Source organism: Trichosurus vulpecula, chromosome 5 (genome assembly GCF_011100635.1).
Source record: "Trichosurus vulpecula isolate mTriVul1 chromosome 5, mTriVul1.pri, whole genome shotgun sequence".
Taxonomy (NCBI): domain Eukaryota; kingdom Metazoa; phylum Chordata; class Mammalia; order Diprotodontia; family Phalangeridae; genus Trichosurus; species Trichosurus vulpecula.
In genome coordinates, this window is record NC_050577.1 from 185,903,276 (window position 1) to 185,919,229 (window position 15,954).

At 36.4% G+C, this 15,954-nt stretch overlaps 1 protein-coding gene across 1 annotated transcript in view; it reads left to right on the forward strand.

Moving 5' to 3' along the window:
• The window catches only part of PLCZ1 (phospholipase C zeta 1), a 97,131-nt gene extending 81,778 nt beyond the window's left edge, over window positions 1-15,353 (forward strand). Inside the window, exons 11-12 of the mRNA XM_036760662.1 lie at window positions 12,309-12,458; window positions 15,268-15,353. Coding sequence (XP_036616557.1) covers window positions 12,309-12,458; window positions 15,268-15,353 — 236 coding nt within the window. The remainder of the gene's footprint in view (window positions 1-12,308; window positions 12,459-15,267) is intronic.
• Window positions 15,354-15,954: the final 601 nt, after the last annotated feature.

Below are 15,954 nucleotides of genomic sequence, written 5' to 3' on the forward strand. Positions count from 1 at the left end.
TTTTAACAAAGGATTTGGCTGATGAACCTGCCATAGTTGATGTAATAGAAGACAAACTAAAGGGAGAGATGATGGTTCTCCAACATGGCAGCCTTTTCCGCAAAATGCCAAAGATTGTTTCTGTCAAAGACTATAGTGTGACTGCAAACTCAAAACTGGTCATTGGTATGCTTGGGGCACATCAATAGGAGAGAGAAAGTCATCTTAACTTGGTCCAGCATAATGTGAATATCTTTAAACTCATCATTCTCAATATAGCCCTAATTGACAGCTGCTTATTGTTTCCAATCCAGTGAATATTTTGACATATGTGGCCTAGAAGCTAAGTGGCTTTCCTAAAAACCATGTTATTGGAAGTGGTTGCAATCTGGATTCTGCCCATTTCCATTGACTAATGGAGGAAGAGACTTGGTGTCCGTTCTTGTATGTACGTGCATATATATATGTCAACAGTTGTAAATTTACATATTATATAAAAGGTCTGTATATGCAAAATGATGTAACCAATTCCTCAAATGTCATACTAACCCTATATACTTACTAAACAACAAATAATTGGAAAAAATGACAGAATGGTATCTGTTCGACTCCAAGGCAAACCATGCAGTATCACAGTAATGAAAGTCCAACCACTCCAACCACCAAGAGTTATCAGTTCTATGAAGACCTACAACATCTTCTAGGGCAGCTAGGTAGCATATTGGCCCTGGAATCAGGAAGACCTGAATTCAAATCCAGTCTCAGACACTTACTAGCTGTGTCATTCTGGGGAAGTCATTTGAACCTATTTACTTCAGTTTCCTTATCTAAAAATGGACTTGGAGAAGGAAATGGCAAACCATTCCAGTATCTTTGCCAAGAAATTTGGAGTTTCCAAATGGGGTCATGTAAGGGCAAGCAAAGTGGGACTTTTCATTGTGTTTTTTTTTTTTTTGGACTGCTTCTCAGCACTCAGGCAATCAAGTGCCTTTGAGTCTTGCCTTTGTTTCAGTCAAGAGTCTTTGATGACCTGCTTAAGTCATAAGAAAGCCTAAGTCACATGAGTTTGAATCACATGTTTGTGATGCCCTCTGACCCCGAAGAAGTGTATATATACTCTGAGGTTAGCATTTTGCTTTGAGGCCTCACTCATTGGAAGAGTGTTCATGTGGTTTGGCCAAACCAGACTCTGGGTAATCATTAAAGAGTCCTCCCTGCCCAGCTTTGAAAACCCAGATGTTGGTGCTTCTTTCTCTGGTAACTATGTATGTATTGCTATGGACAGACAGAAGCCCAGTCTGCTGATTTGTGTTATTTTCTCTGTTTATGTAATTTCTGCTTGTAATTTCTGTTTGTGTTTTTTATGAAATTCAGGGTGCTGACTTTTTCCCCTGAACTAAGTGAATGATATATGTATGTTTAATTAAAGTGAGATTGTAAACCCCTTAAAGTTGCTTTCCTTAGAAAAGCGGATCAAAGAATTTGTGCTAGCAGCCCTCCTATGAGCTGGTATTATTGGTCTTACACCTCCATAGCAGCTGCTGGTAACATTGTTGTTACAGCTCATGAAGAGCTGGTTATGACCAATCAATTAAACAACAACAATATCACCAAAATAACACCAAAAAAAGATGTCACATTCATCACAGTGGATTTGAATACTAAAGTAGGAAATAAAAAGATAATTGAAATGATAGGTAAGTTTGGCCTTGGAGTACAAAATGAATCAGGGCAGAGACTAAGAGTTTTATCAGGATAACTCATTGGTCATAGTAAACACTCTTTTTCAACAACCCAAAAGGTGACTCTACATGTGGACTTTACCAGATGGTCAATATAAAAATCGGATTGATTATATACTTGCAGTCAAAGCTGGAGAAACTCTATACAGTCAGCTAAAACAAGACCTGGAGATGACTGTGGCTCAGATACACTCAGGCTTCTTATTTGCAAAATTTGGACTTAAATTGAAGAAATTCTGGAAAACCATCATTCTGTGTAGTTATGATCTAAATACCATCCTTTTGAATATGCAGTGAAAGTGAAGAATAGATTAAAAGGATTAGATCTAGCAGATAGAGTGTCTGAAAAACTATGGACAGAAGTTCACAATATAGTACAGGAGGTAGCAACAACAACCATGCCAAAGGAAAAGAAGAGCAAGAAAGTAAAATTGCTATCTGATGAAGTTTCACAAATAGCTGAGGAAAGAAGGAAAATGAAAGGTAAAGGAGAAAGGGAAAGATATACTGAATGCAGAATTCCAAAGAATAGCAAGGAGAGATAAGAAGATTTTCTTAAATGAGCAATACAAAGAAATAGAAGAAAACAATAGAATGGGAAATAAGAGATCTCTTCAAGAAAATTAGAGTTATCAAGGAAAAGTTTCATGCAAAAATGAGCATGATAAAACCAAGACTAGTAAAGACTTACCAGAATTAGAAAGATTAAGAAGTGGTAATAATATAGAGAAGAATTATGTAAGAAAGATCTTAATATCACCAGTAAGCATGATACTGTGGTTACTGATCTAGAGCCAGACATCCTGGAGAATGAAGTCAAGTAGGCCTTAGGAAGCATTGCTAACAATAAGGCTAGTAGAGGTGATAGAATTACAACTGAACTAAAGTTCTAAAAGATGCTGCTGCTAAGAGAATGTACTCAATATGCCAGAAAATTTGAAAAACTCAACATTGACCACTGAATTGGAAAAGACCAGTTTATGTCCTGATCCTAAAGAAGGGCAATGCAAAAGAATGTTCAAATTACTGAACAAGTGTCCTCATTTCACATGGCAACAAATTTATGCTTAAGATCCTAGAAGCTAAGCTTTAGCAATATGTAAACTCAGAATTACCAGAAGTACAGGCTGGTTTTCAAAGAAGCAGAGGAACTAGAGACCAAATTGCCAACATTCACTGGATTCTGGAGAAAGCAAGGGATCTCCAGAAAAAAAACATTTACTACTTCTTCATTGACAACACTAAAGCCTTTGTGTAGATCACAACAAAATGTAGCAAGTCCTCGAAGAAACAGGAATACAAGATCATCTTACTTGTCTCCTGAGGAAACTATATGTGGGTTAAGAAGCAACAATTAGAACCAAGCATGGAACAATTGATTTGGTTTAAAATATGGAAAGGAGTGCAATAATGCTATGTGTTGTCACTTTATTTAACTTATAAGCAGAATATATCATGCAAAATTCAAGGATAAATGAACCAAGCATTGAAATTAAGGTTGCTAGGAGAACTATCAACAATCTCAGCTATGCAGATGATACCGCTCTGATAGCAGAAAGTGAAAAAGAATTAAGAAGTCTTGTAATAAGGATAAAAGAGGAGAGTGTAAAAGCTGGCTTGAAACTTAATATAAAGAAATTAAGTTTGTGGCAACTGGTCCCATCACTTCCTGGCAACAGAGGGAGAAGAAATGGAAGTAGGGTCAGATTTTATATTTTTGGTTTCAAAGATCACTGCAGATAAAGACTGCAACCATGAAATTAAAAGACACTTGCTCTTTGGAAGGACAGCTATGACAAATCTGGACAGCATACTAAAAAGCAGAAATACTGCCTTGCCAGCAAAGGTCTGTGTAGTCAAAGCTATGATTTTTCCAGTTGCAATATCTGGCTGTGGGAGTTTGACTATGAGGAAAGCTGAAAACAACAGAATTGAAGCTTTCAAACTGTACTGCTGAAGAAGACTTTTGAGAGTCCCTCAGACACCAAAGAGAGCAAATCAGTCAATACTGAAAGAAATTAACTCAGACTGTTCATTGGAAGGACAAATACTGAAGCTGAAGCTTAAATACTTTGGCCACATGATGAGAAGGCAGGACTCATTGGATAAAACCCTGATGCTGGGAAAGACTGAAGGCAAAAGGAAAGGGGGATGGCAGAGGATGAGATGGATAGATAGTGTCATGAAAGCAATGAATATGAGCTTGGACATGAGATAGTGAAGGATAGAAGGCCTGGTGTGCTGTGGTCCCTGAGATCATAGAGAGTCTTACACAACTGAATAACTAAACAACCAATAAATATTTTTGTAGAAATATGTCCTTTTCTTTTTTATTTGATCTCTTTGGAATGCACACTGAATGGTATTGCTGGGTTTTGCTATAGTTTTATAGCCTTTTAGGCATAGTTCCAAATTGTTCTCCAGAATGGTTAGACCAGTTCACAATTCCAACAGTGCATTTGTGTCCCTATTTTTCCACATCCCCTATGGCATTTGTCCTTTTCCCTTTCTATCATATTAACCAATCTGATAGGTATGAGGTAGTACCTCAGAGTTGTTTTAATTTGCATTTCTTCAATTAATAGTGATTTAGAGCATTTTTAAAAATGTGATTACTGATAGCTTTGATTTGTCTTTTTGAAAATTGTTCGTATCTTTTGACCATTTATTAATTGGAAAATAGCTCTTATTTTTAAAAATTTGTCTCTGTTCTCTATATGTTTGAGAAATGAGGCCTTTATCAGAGAAACTTGTTATATGTTTCCTCTCCCCCCTGCCCCAGTTTCCTGCTCTGCTTCTAACTCTGGCTATACTAGTTTTATTTGTGAAAAACCTTTTTATTTTATTTTCATGTAATCAAAATTATCCACTTTACTTATGAGGATCCTCTTTATCTCTTGTCCAGTCATAACCTCTTCTCTTATGTATAGATCTGACAGGTCTTTTCATGATCTCCTAATTTATTTATTATATCACCCTTTATCTCTCCCCAATCTATTTGCCAGTTCAGCTATTTTCCAATGAGATAATTCATATTATCTTCCATTTTTTCTTTCTTTTGACTTAGTTTTATTGTTTCTTCATGTCTCATAGAGTCATTAGTTTCCACTTACTCAATTCTAAATTTAAAGCAATTACTTTCTTTAGTGAGCTTTTGTACCTCTTTTTCCATTTGGCCAATTTTGCTTTTTAAGGTTTTATTTTCTTCAGTATTTTTTGTGCCTCTTTTACCAAACTGTTAATTGTGCGCTCAGTAGATCCTCTGAGGATGAGATGTAACAAAGTATAAATCTATTCTCTGCCACCTTTGCTAATTTTGGCCAAGAAAGCACAGTTTCTCCACTAGCTAGCACCACACCATCCATATGTAGAACCATCAGTTATAGCAAGTAGAGATATTTTGGATACTGTAGATAAATTTACTTACCGTGGCAGTATATTTTCCAAGAATGTCTACATATACAATGAGGTTGATGCTCAGATTGCCAGAGCTAGCTCAGTGTTTGTGAGGCTCTGAAGCAAAGTGTGGGACAGAAGTGGTATTAGACTGCCTACCAAACTGAAGGCCTACAGAGCCATTGTGCTGACCTCATTGTTATATGCCTGTGAAACCTGGACAGTGTATCAGCATCAAGCCAGGAAACTGATTTCCTTCCATTGTAACTATCCTAAGAAAATTATGAAGATCACTTGGCAGGACAAGGTAACAGACACTGAAATCCTTTCTTGAACTAAACTTCCAAGCATTCAAACTCTACTGCAGAGAGCACAACTCCTATGGGCTGGCTACAGATTGCTGAATGCACATTTGCCTAAAAGACTATTTTACAGAGAACTCACAGAAGGCAGGTGCTCATATGGTGGTCAGAAGAAGCAATGCAAGGACACTCTTAAGGTCTCCCTGAAGAAACTTTGGAATTGATGTGACATAGGAGACACTGCAAAGGACCACCCAGCATGTCATGCCTACATCAGAGAAGGTATTATGCTCTATGATTGAAGCAGAACTGCAGTAGCTCAAAAGAAATGTGAGAAGTACAAATTTAGAGACATCTCCACTCCAAAAGTTCATATAGGGCATTTGTGCCCAACCTGTTGTAGAGCCTTCCAAGCTTGTATTGGTCTGATCATCCAGAATCAGACATACTATACCTTGACTCCAACACAGTGATGTCCTTTTGGCCCTTTTCAAGAACAAAGGACAACAACCAATTGTATTTTCATAATTTTCCTGCATCTGTCTCATTTCTTTTCCCAATTTTTCCTCTACCATGCTTACTTGATTTTTAAAAATTATTTTTAAAGTTTTTCTATGAATTCTTGTTGGGCTTGTGTTCAATTCACTTTTTTTCCCTTTGGGGCTTTGTATGTAGCTCTTTTGATGTCATTGTCTTTTAAGTTTATATCTTGATCTTTCTTATCACCACAGTAGCTTTATATGGTCAGATTTTTTTGTTGTTTGCTCATTTTATCAGCCTCTTTCTTGACTTGGAACTTTATATTAAAGTTGGGCTCTGTTACTAGGGTAGGAGTTTGGAGGGAGTAATGTCCCAAGATCCATACTTTTTCTTACTATTGTTTTCAGAACTAGTTCTAGGAGTCTGGAAGTTCTCTATCCTTCTGTAAAAACAATGTTGCTAGAAGCTGCTGTGGAGGGTGTAAGACCCAACAAGACCAACAACAAGAGTTGCTAGCACAAGTTCTTTGATCTGCTTTTCTAAGGAAAGCAACTTTAAGATTGTTAAATCTCTTTAATCAAACATACATATATCATTCACTTAGTTCAGGGGGAAAAGCCAGCATCTGCAACTTCAGAGAGAATAGAAACAGAAATTACAAACAGAAAATATCAACAGATAAAATAACACAAACCAGTCCATTCATAGCAATACATAGTTATCAGAGAGAGAAGCACCAACATCTGGCTTTTTTTTTCAAAGCTGGGGGCTCCAGTGGCTACCCATAGTCTCCTCTGGTCAAATCACATGACACTCTTTCAGTGAGTGAGAGCCTCAAGCAAAATGCTAACTTCTGAGTTTATATATCATTCTTAGGGCCCAAAGGCTTCACACTTAATCAGCAAAAGGGTGTGAGCTTGGGGCTTAGCACCTAGCAAGACTTGATCAAAGGCACTTGATTACTTTAGCATTCTAAAAAGGAAAATAATAAAAAAAGCCCCACTTTAATTACCAATACACCTTCTTAGGTGGTGTGATCTGTGGAGAGGTGTCATCATTGCTCTCCAGGTCTGTGCTTTGTTCCTTACTGAAGAACGGTCGCCGTTCCCTTAGGATGGCAAGTGATATTATTCCTCAGATCCTTGCTCCCTTGGGATTGTGATTGATAATGCTCCTCAGGGCCTCTGCTCCCTTGGGCTGCAGGTGATATTGTTCCTTAGGGCCCTTGCTCCCTCATGATCAAAAATGCTCCTCTCCACTGTTGAACTGTGATCTGGGAGTGAGCATAGGTAATTGAGTTGCTAAACAGCATCCTGCCTTACACCCAGTGCTAGCACATGGTTCCCCTGTAATCCTTTTCTGACCAGTTGCCTGACTCCCTTATGTAAGGTTAATGGGGTATAAGATCTTCCCTGCCCACTAATAGGCCTCACATGGAGCCCATTAAGGGAAGCTTGCTTAGGGGAGGCTTGCTTGTAGGAAGGATTTCACAACTTTTGCTGATTTCTAATTAGGCACTGAGTCACGAGGTTTGTGATGCCTTCTGGCTCTGAGAAGTGTGCGTATACTCTGAGTTGGTATGCTGCTTTGGGGGTTTGCTTAGCAGAAGGATCTTTTTTGACTCCCTGATCAAGACTCTGAGTAGCCGATGTTCAGATCCCTCAACTGCTCAGATACAAAGGCTGTCTCAATCCAGTGGTGTATGTAAAGTGTATAGCAATATTGTTTTGATTCAGGCAGTCAGAGTCTGTTGGTCTAATTTCTCTGCTTGTATTTTCTCTACTTATATTTTCTCTGATGTTCAGGGTACTGACTTTTCCCCTGAACTAATGAATGTAATTAAAGAAGATTGTTGACCCCTAAAAAGCTATCTTTCCCAGTAAAGCAGATTAAAGAACCTGTACTAGCAGGCCATCCTGGGTATGCTAGGGTGCTTGCTGCTACACCTTATCATCTCTGGCTTGAGAGCTCCCAAAGCTGCTGCTAATTCTGTCACCGCCATGAAGTCTTTCCACTGTTGTTACATCCTCATGGGCTCTGGGATAACCCTTACCCTAGTGTCACAGACCTATCGTTCAGACCTCCTAAGTTGTTTTGGGGTGGAAGAATGTTACATTTTGACCTTTTTTTTGGTTCTCTTGTTCCAGTATTCAATCTGAAGGTAATATTTTAAAACTGTTTAGAGGGGAATGTTGAGAAAGCTTGGCTGTAGTTCTTCCTCTACTTTACCACCTTAGTTCCACTCCCAGAAGTCCCTCAGGAAGATCACAAGTTCAAATCCTGCCTCTGTGTTATCTTGGACAATTCACTTAACCCATTTACCTCAGTTTCCTCTTCTGTAAAATGAAGATTCCCAGGGTTGTTGTGAGGATAAAATGAGTTAATCATTGTAAAACACTTAACACCCCTACAAAAAGTAAGCATAGAGAAGTTTAAATATCACAAAAATAATTTATCTACAATCAAAAGCAAACATCATATCCAGTAGTGATATACTGGAGCCTTTTCTAATGAATAGGGGAGTAAAGAAAGGATGCTTATTCTCCTTAATATTATTTGATATAGTTCTATAAATTTTAGCAACAGCAATAAGACAAGAGAAGGAAATTGAGGGCATAAAGATAGACAAAGAGAAGATAAAACTATATTTGTTGATGATAGGATAGCATGCTGGGAAAATCCTAGGGAATCAGCAGAGGTACTAGTAGGAAAAGTAATAGCTTCAGCAGAATTGAAGGCTGCTAAATAAATCTTCAAAATCAATATAATTTCTATATAATAATAACAAAATCTAAGAAGCAAAAATAGAATGGAAAATCTCATCCCAGATAACCACAAAATATATAAAATATCTGGGGATCAATCTGTTGATGCAGAAAAAAGACTTGTATGGATTCAGTTACAAAGTACTCCTTAAAGAAATAAGGAACTATTGGAGGAACTATTCGGTGCTCATGGCTGGACCATGCCAGTATAATAAAAGTGACAATCTTAGCAAAGTTAATTCGTATTTTTTATGCTTTCAATTACCAAAGGGGAAACTTTATAGAACTTAATAAAATAACAAAATTCATTTGGAAAAACAAAAATTCTAAAACATCAAGGAAGAATGATCAAGAGAAATAGGAATAAAGGGGGAAAACACTTTGAGACCTCCAACTATGTTATAAAGCATCTCTCATCAAAATCATCTGGTATTGGTTTAAAAATAGAGATATAGATCGATGGAGGAGACTAGACAAAGGAAAGTCAGAAGCAATGGAACTCAATAACAGTGTTTGATAAAGTAGAAAATGTAAATTACCTAGGAAAAACTTATTTGACAAAACTGCTTGGAAAACTGCAAAGTTGTCAGGCAGAAGTTAGCTTTAGACCAACACTCATATCATATTCCACAATAGGTTCTAAATGGATATGAAACCTTAATATTAAAAATCAAATTATAAAAAATATGCAATTGCAAAAGATAAAGTAGATAACTTTGATTACTTGAAACTGAAAAGCTTCCATACAAATACAGTTTTTTTTGGATTAGAAGGAAAATAGTTGAATAGGAAAAATAATTGTATCACATTTCTCTGATAAAGTTTTGGTGTCCGAGATATATAAATAATTAACAAAAATATATGCACACAAACACACGTATATGACTAATAGCCATTCCCAATAAATGTGTGGTCAAAGGATATAAACAGTTCTTAATAGAAGTATTGCAAAGTACTCACAATTGCATGAAAGAATACTGCAGATCACCATTAATAACAAATGTAAGTAAAATAACTCTGAGATTTCACTTCATTCCCTGAAAATTCGTAAAGATGACAAAAGTGACAATAATCAATGTTGGAGGGGTGATGGGATAATTAGCACACGAATACTTTGTTGATGAAGCTGTGAAATGGTACAACCATATTGGAAATAATTTTGGAATTATTCAAATAAAGTGACTAAAATATTCATTCTCTTTGAACCAGAGACTACATTCCTGGGCTAATACCCCAAGGAAGCCATTATAAGGAGAAAGTTCCCATAAATACCTGTTGTGAGTGAATTTATAAAAACTCAAGAAACAAAATCTGAGCTATGCAATTTATTAACAAAGCATACAATAGGTCCAGGACCCCCTCAGTAGGCACAAGGTCGCTAAAAAGAGATTAATAATGGCTTCTATACAAAAGTACAGTTACTATTTTTAGATTACTATTTTTAGATTTAGTGACTTTCCAGAGTTTTAGGACTCTGGTTGTATCCACCTGCATCCTGCAAAACTGTTAGTGGCACAGTAATAAATGACTTCCCTGAAATTACATGACTTACAGGAAAATGAGATTTAACTCTAGCAGCTGTACAAAATGTTGGCAATGATACAACATTGAGTTTGTTTGGTTATCTCCATCAAAATATTTCTAGAATCATTTTTTGTGACAGCAAAGAGCAGGAAGCAAAGTAGATATCTATTGCATCGAAAATGGCTCAACAATTTGTGGTACGTAAATGTAATGAAATGTTACTGTGCTGTAAAAAATTATGTATGTGATGAATACAGAGAAGCATGGAAAGATCCACATGAACTGATTACTAGTGAAGTAAGTGAAGACAAGAAAACTATATACACAATGACCATGCAATGTAAATGGGGAAAAAACTGCCTATGAAAAATCTAGTGACTAACAAAATTATTAAAATCACGCATGACTTGAATGAAGAGATATAATCGAGGAGGTTGAAGGTCAACAGATGTTGTACATTGCATTTGTTTTAGAATTTTTTCAATTTATCAGTTATGCTGACTTTTCTTATTTTTTTGACTTTGAAAATTATTGCTTGCTATATGGAATGGCTATCTGGAAAGGGAGGAGGAAGGATATTAAGGAAAACTATGATTATGGAAAAATAAAAGACATTAAAATTTATTTTTAAAAATGACAGATATTTCAAAATAAAGAGTTAAATGATATGAATGGGCAATTCTCTAAAGAAATCCAAGTTCATAACATTCATATGAAAAAATGCTCCCGCTTACTAATAATAGAGAAATTATTCTGGGGGATTGCATCGTCCCTGGTACTCAGACCTTATCAATATCCTCCACCCCTCTGATTTGAGGGCTGGGGAGAAGAGCAAAGTTCTCCCAAATCCTCCATTTAAAGAGGACTTCCAGGCTAGCCCTTCCTTCATTTCCCACTAGCCACACACCTTTGTGCTAGACTTCATTATACTCTCAAGCAGGGAACCTTCTTTCCTGCTCTCTTTCTTCCTTTTTAGTTTCCTTTTGTATGTTATCTTCCCTCATTAAATTGTAAGCTCCTTGTAGTCAAGGACTGTCTATTTTTTTCATATTTGTATCCCTAGCACTTAGCACAGTCCTTATCACGTAATAGACACTTAATGTTTATTGATTGACTGAAATGAAATTTTAAAGAATTTTGACAGCTATCAGAGAGGTAAAGATAAAAAAAGATAATAAAGGAAAATGAAAATTGTTGGAGGGGATCCACGAAAACAGGCCAACTGGTGTGCTTTGGTCTAGTCATTCTGGAAAACAATTTGGAACTATTCCCCCAAATCACCAAACTGCAAACACTCTTTGATCCAGATATTCCGCCCCTGGGCTCATAAACCAAAGAACCAGGTAGAACTATTTAAATAGTAACGAATATTGTTAAGAAAAACAAATAGGAGAGACTAAGTCCTCTGATTAATTCAATTACTGATTATGACTCAAGAGGATCAGTGATGAATGAAATATGTTACCCACTTCTTGTGGAACAGAATGATAATGGCCTCAATGTACGGAATGAAACGTACATTTTTGGACATAGCAAATGTGTGCATTTGCTTAGTTTGATTGTTTATTTGTAATAATAATTACATTTTGGGGCATTTTGGAGGCATGATGGGAACAACAATAGTATTGCCCCCAAAAAAGAAGAAAAGAAAGGAAAGAAACGCTGATCACTGAAACATTTTAAAAATAACGTACAGAGGAGAACAGGAGGAAGTTCATAAAGAAACACAGACGAGCAGGATAGCTTTGATGGAAACATGATGAATTTCTCATATTCTTATTTTTTTAAAGTAAGCTGTACGCAATAGAAATTTTTTCATTTCACATATAATTATCTTTTTCTGTTATATGAAAATACTAAGTATGGAGAGAGTATTAAGAATATTTAAAAAATAACAATATATTAACTGTTATATGAACTTTATATAAACTCTTATATAAAAATAACATGCCAACCACTCTAAGTTGTAAAAGATGATTAAATAGGATGATAAATGAGATGTAACAAAATTTCTTGACATTATTAGTCTTGTAAGGGTATGGAGGAAAAGCTATGAATGTAAATTAACCTTTTATTTTATCCAAAGATTATCTCTCTATCTATGTTATTTTATATTTCAGCTTTTACTCCTCGATGGAATGAAACTTTCACATTTACCATCCATGCCCCAGAAATGGCACTAGTACGCTTTGTTGCTGAAAATCAGGCTACAATAGGTTCAAATGAATTCCTTGGACAGTACACATTACCACTGCTATGCATGGATAAAGGTAATCCTTCTAAAACTAATATTTCCATTTTAACAAACATACATTAAGTACTACCAATGTGTAATTCAACATGCTAAGCACTAAGGACACAACAATCAAAGACAACTTGGTCCATACCCTTGTAAAGCTTTCAGGCTAATAGAGGAGATAATTTGTGTGCAAAAATAAGTATGATACAAGGAGGAATGTCATGTAGGTAAAGATTGATTTAGCCAAAATGCTCCAAGAAGTATGGGGAAAAACACTTTCCACTTTAGTTGAGGGAAGACTTCATGGAAGAAAAGGAACATAAACTGAATCTTGAAGGCAGATCAGGGTTTTAAGAGGTGGGAGGAAATCCACTGGAGGCACGGGGGACAGTCTGAATGAAATCATTGAGGTGGGAGAGAATGGAGACAATGTAGGAAGTTCAGTGTGACATGAAAGGGAGTGATGTCAACAAATACTATAAAGGCTGGAAATGTTTATTGAGGGCCTTAAATGTCAGGCTGGGTATAGATTTTATCCAGGAGGGAGCTTCTTGGATACATTTCACCGGGGAGTGACATGGTGAGATTCCTTAGGAAGTGTAATTTGTCATCTGAAAGCAGGATAAGCTGTATATAGTAAAGATTAGAGGGAGGGATATGAGATAGAAGCCTGTTATGATTGTTCAGGTGATAAGTGATGCAGACTTAGGATTATTGCAGAGTAGAAAGAAGTGAGAGATATATTAACATTTTTAAATGGTTGGACTTTTCCAGTATTCTATCCTGATAACAAAAAAGCACTATAGGAGAAACAATAGTGAGGCATGGAGATACTAACACATGGAAAAGGCATCAGTTTCACAAATTGAAAATATTCACTAATGATATAAGCTGAATATAAGGACATGCTCAAGGTACTGGCTCCTCTACATGTTGGCTTCGTCCTAAAATCTTTTTCTTCCTCCCGAGACCTCTCTGAAGAGACCTGGAATAATATGTGTCCTCTCTAAAAGCTGGAAACAAAAAGAATTCTCTTCTCTCAAGCTCTCACCAACTCTGTCCCTCATGCAAGTGTAGAGCAGGGTTATCATTCTCTCTACCAATGAAGAGAGTCTTATGCAAATGCTTATGTTTGGAACCTGGGTTACATTAGTGTGGTAAATCGCTCTGTAATGTAGATCACAACCTGTCTATAACTTATTTTCTTGTGAGTTGCTTGAGAATCAGAGAAGTGACTTGGCCATGGTCATATAGTTCAATAAGTTCAAGAAATAAGATTTAAGATTAATTATTATAATTAAGATTCTTATGTACTCCATGCCCAAGCACATTATCCATTATAAAATCCCACCTTTTAGAAATCAATAGGAAATGAATAAAATGATTATCTTGTAGGAAAGGGGATGAGTTGAGGAGAGATAGTATAAAGCATTAGCATGGTGTTTTTTATTCTTCCAACAGTTTTTTTTTTTAGCATCTCAGGAGTAGGTTTGGGATGGAACAGGAAGAGAAGAAAGGCAAGGCGTAAGGTAAACACAAACTGGAGAAGAGTGTACTGAAGTGGCTGACCTTGAGTAAATGGAAGGAAATGTGACCAGAAAAAAATGACAGACTGAGAAAAAAGAGAGATTGAAGGACTGGAATTCTCAATGAGGGTGAAGAGAAGGATTAGGAGAAGTGAGTCCAAGGGAGAATCATTTGAATAGAAAGTTGATATCAGAGAGAAATTTCAGCTTGAGATCTTGGAGGTGGAGATGTTGGGGTGATGGTGATATGTAAAGTGTGGGAGTTTAGAATATTAAGGAAAGAAGAAACCAATTAGAAGGGTTATAAGTATGGATGCTGAAGTTGTTAAAAATGTTGTTAGAGTGTGGTGGGGAGACGATCATAAATCAGGTGGTAAAGTCACTGAGGAAGATATTTCCAGGTAAATGGTAGATACAAGGATCAAGGCAGGATGGCCTTTAAGTGAAAAGAGGTCAAATAACAGTAGCAGAGGATCTAGACATGGCAGTGGAGAGAAAAGAGCATCTTATTTTTCTCTTCCTTGTCCTGTTTTTGGGGGGTGGGGAGATTAGGGAAGAAAGGACCAGGACTGGAGAAGGTGGGTGAGGGGAGTTTTTTCCTCAGAGGATAGGTCGGTTTCAATTGGCACCAGGAAAAGAAAGGAGTATAAGAGGAAGAGACAGATCTTTGGTGGGAAGTGTTTATGACTGGTCAGGAAGTGGTTTGAAATCACAGAGACTAAGAGCACTAGAGGCTGGAACACAAATTGGAAGTATTGTCGGCCATGAGTCTGGGGTAGTTGCATAGGTAGGAACCTAACAGAAATCAATCAATACACCAACAAACAAGGTCCTTGTTATATTAAGTTGATGGACCCTCTACTTATTGTGCCCCTTGCTGATATTATGCTCACTTGATTGTAGTTGATAAAGGTCCAGTGGCTTTGATGGAGGAAGGGACGTGGTGGTAAAATCGGTTCCTTTTCCCCAGGAGTAGATCCCAGAGACTATATGGCATTTTACAGTAGCTTCAAATAAGAATCTCAGTATCAACCATTTTTGACACCCTTCTCCAATAATTAGGCCACAGTACTTCACTCAAACATTCAATTATAATTGTACTGGTTCTTTCTCATTAATAGATATCAGAACTATGCTAAACATAGGACTACACAAGAATAGAAACTGTTTTATTTTGACAAATTTAAAACAGATGTTTTTTTAAATTATTTTTTATTTGCCTAGCCAAAAAATCATTCTTTTTCTGTAGCAGTACTGTAGCAACCTTTAATTTACTTATTTTCATTTTTCTAACCAATTATGATTTCATTACAGGTTATCGCACTATTCCTCTATTTTCCAAAACAGGTGACAATCTTGACCCTGCTTCATTATTTGTTTATGTGTGGTACCATGAATAGCATTTACAGTATTCTACGTGTAGTGCATCTCAATAAAGCAACCAAATGAACATCCCTATCTTTTTATTGATGTGTAAGTAATTTCTCCATATTTTGATCAACTATGAAATAGTTGAATCAAGAATCAAGAAGAGGTGAGTTCAAGCTGCCTCTCTGACAGATTGTCTATGTGACACCAGGCAAGTTAACTTAGCTTGTCAGCTCCCCATGTAACTTCTCTAAGTCTAGAATTTAAGAATAATTGCTGAACTGCATTGATAAAGGGGGTTTCCTCACCAGAGTTCCCATCATTAGAGAAATAATATATCTGGACTAAAAGCAAAAGAAAGAAAAAGAAAAAGGAAATGAAATGGTTGTAAAATATTTAGCAGTATAAATGGAGTGAGGAATCTGAAAATTTCTGACTTTTATGTAATATTTCGTTGTTGAAATTACATTGTCAGATTCTTTATGCCCTATTTCCTAGAAATGAATTAGTCACTACATTCTCAGACATAAATATAAAGAAGATTTGATTATTTAATTCAAATTACACAGACATTTGTGAAGGTCTATTAAATTGATTTTTCATTATAACCATATACAGTTTCCTCGTATATGG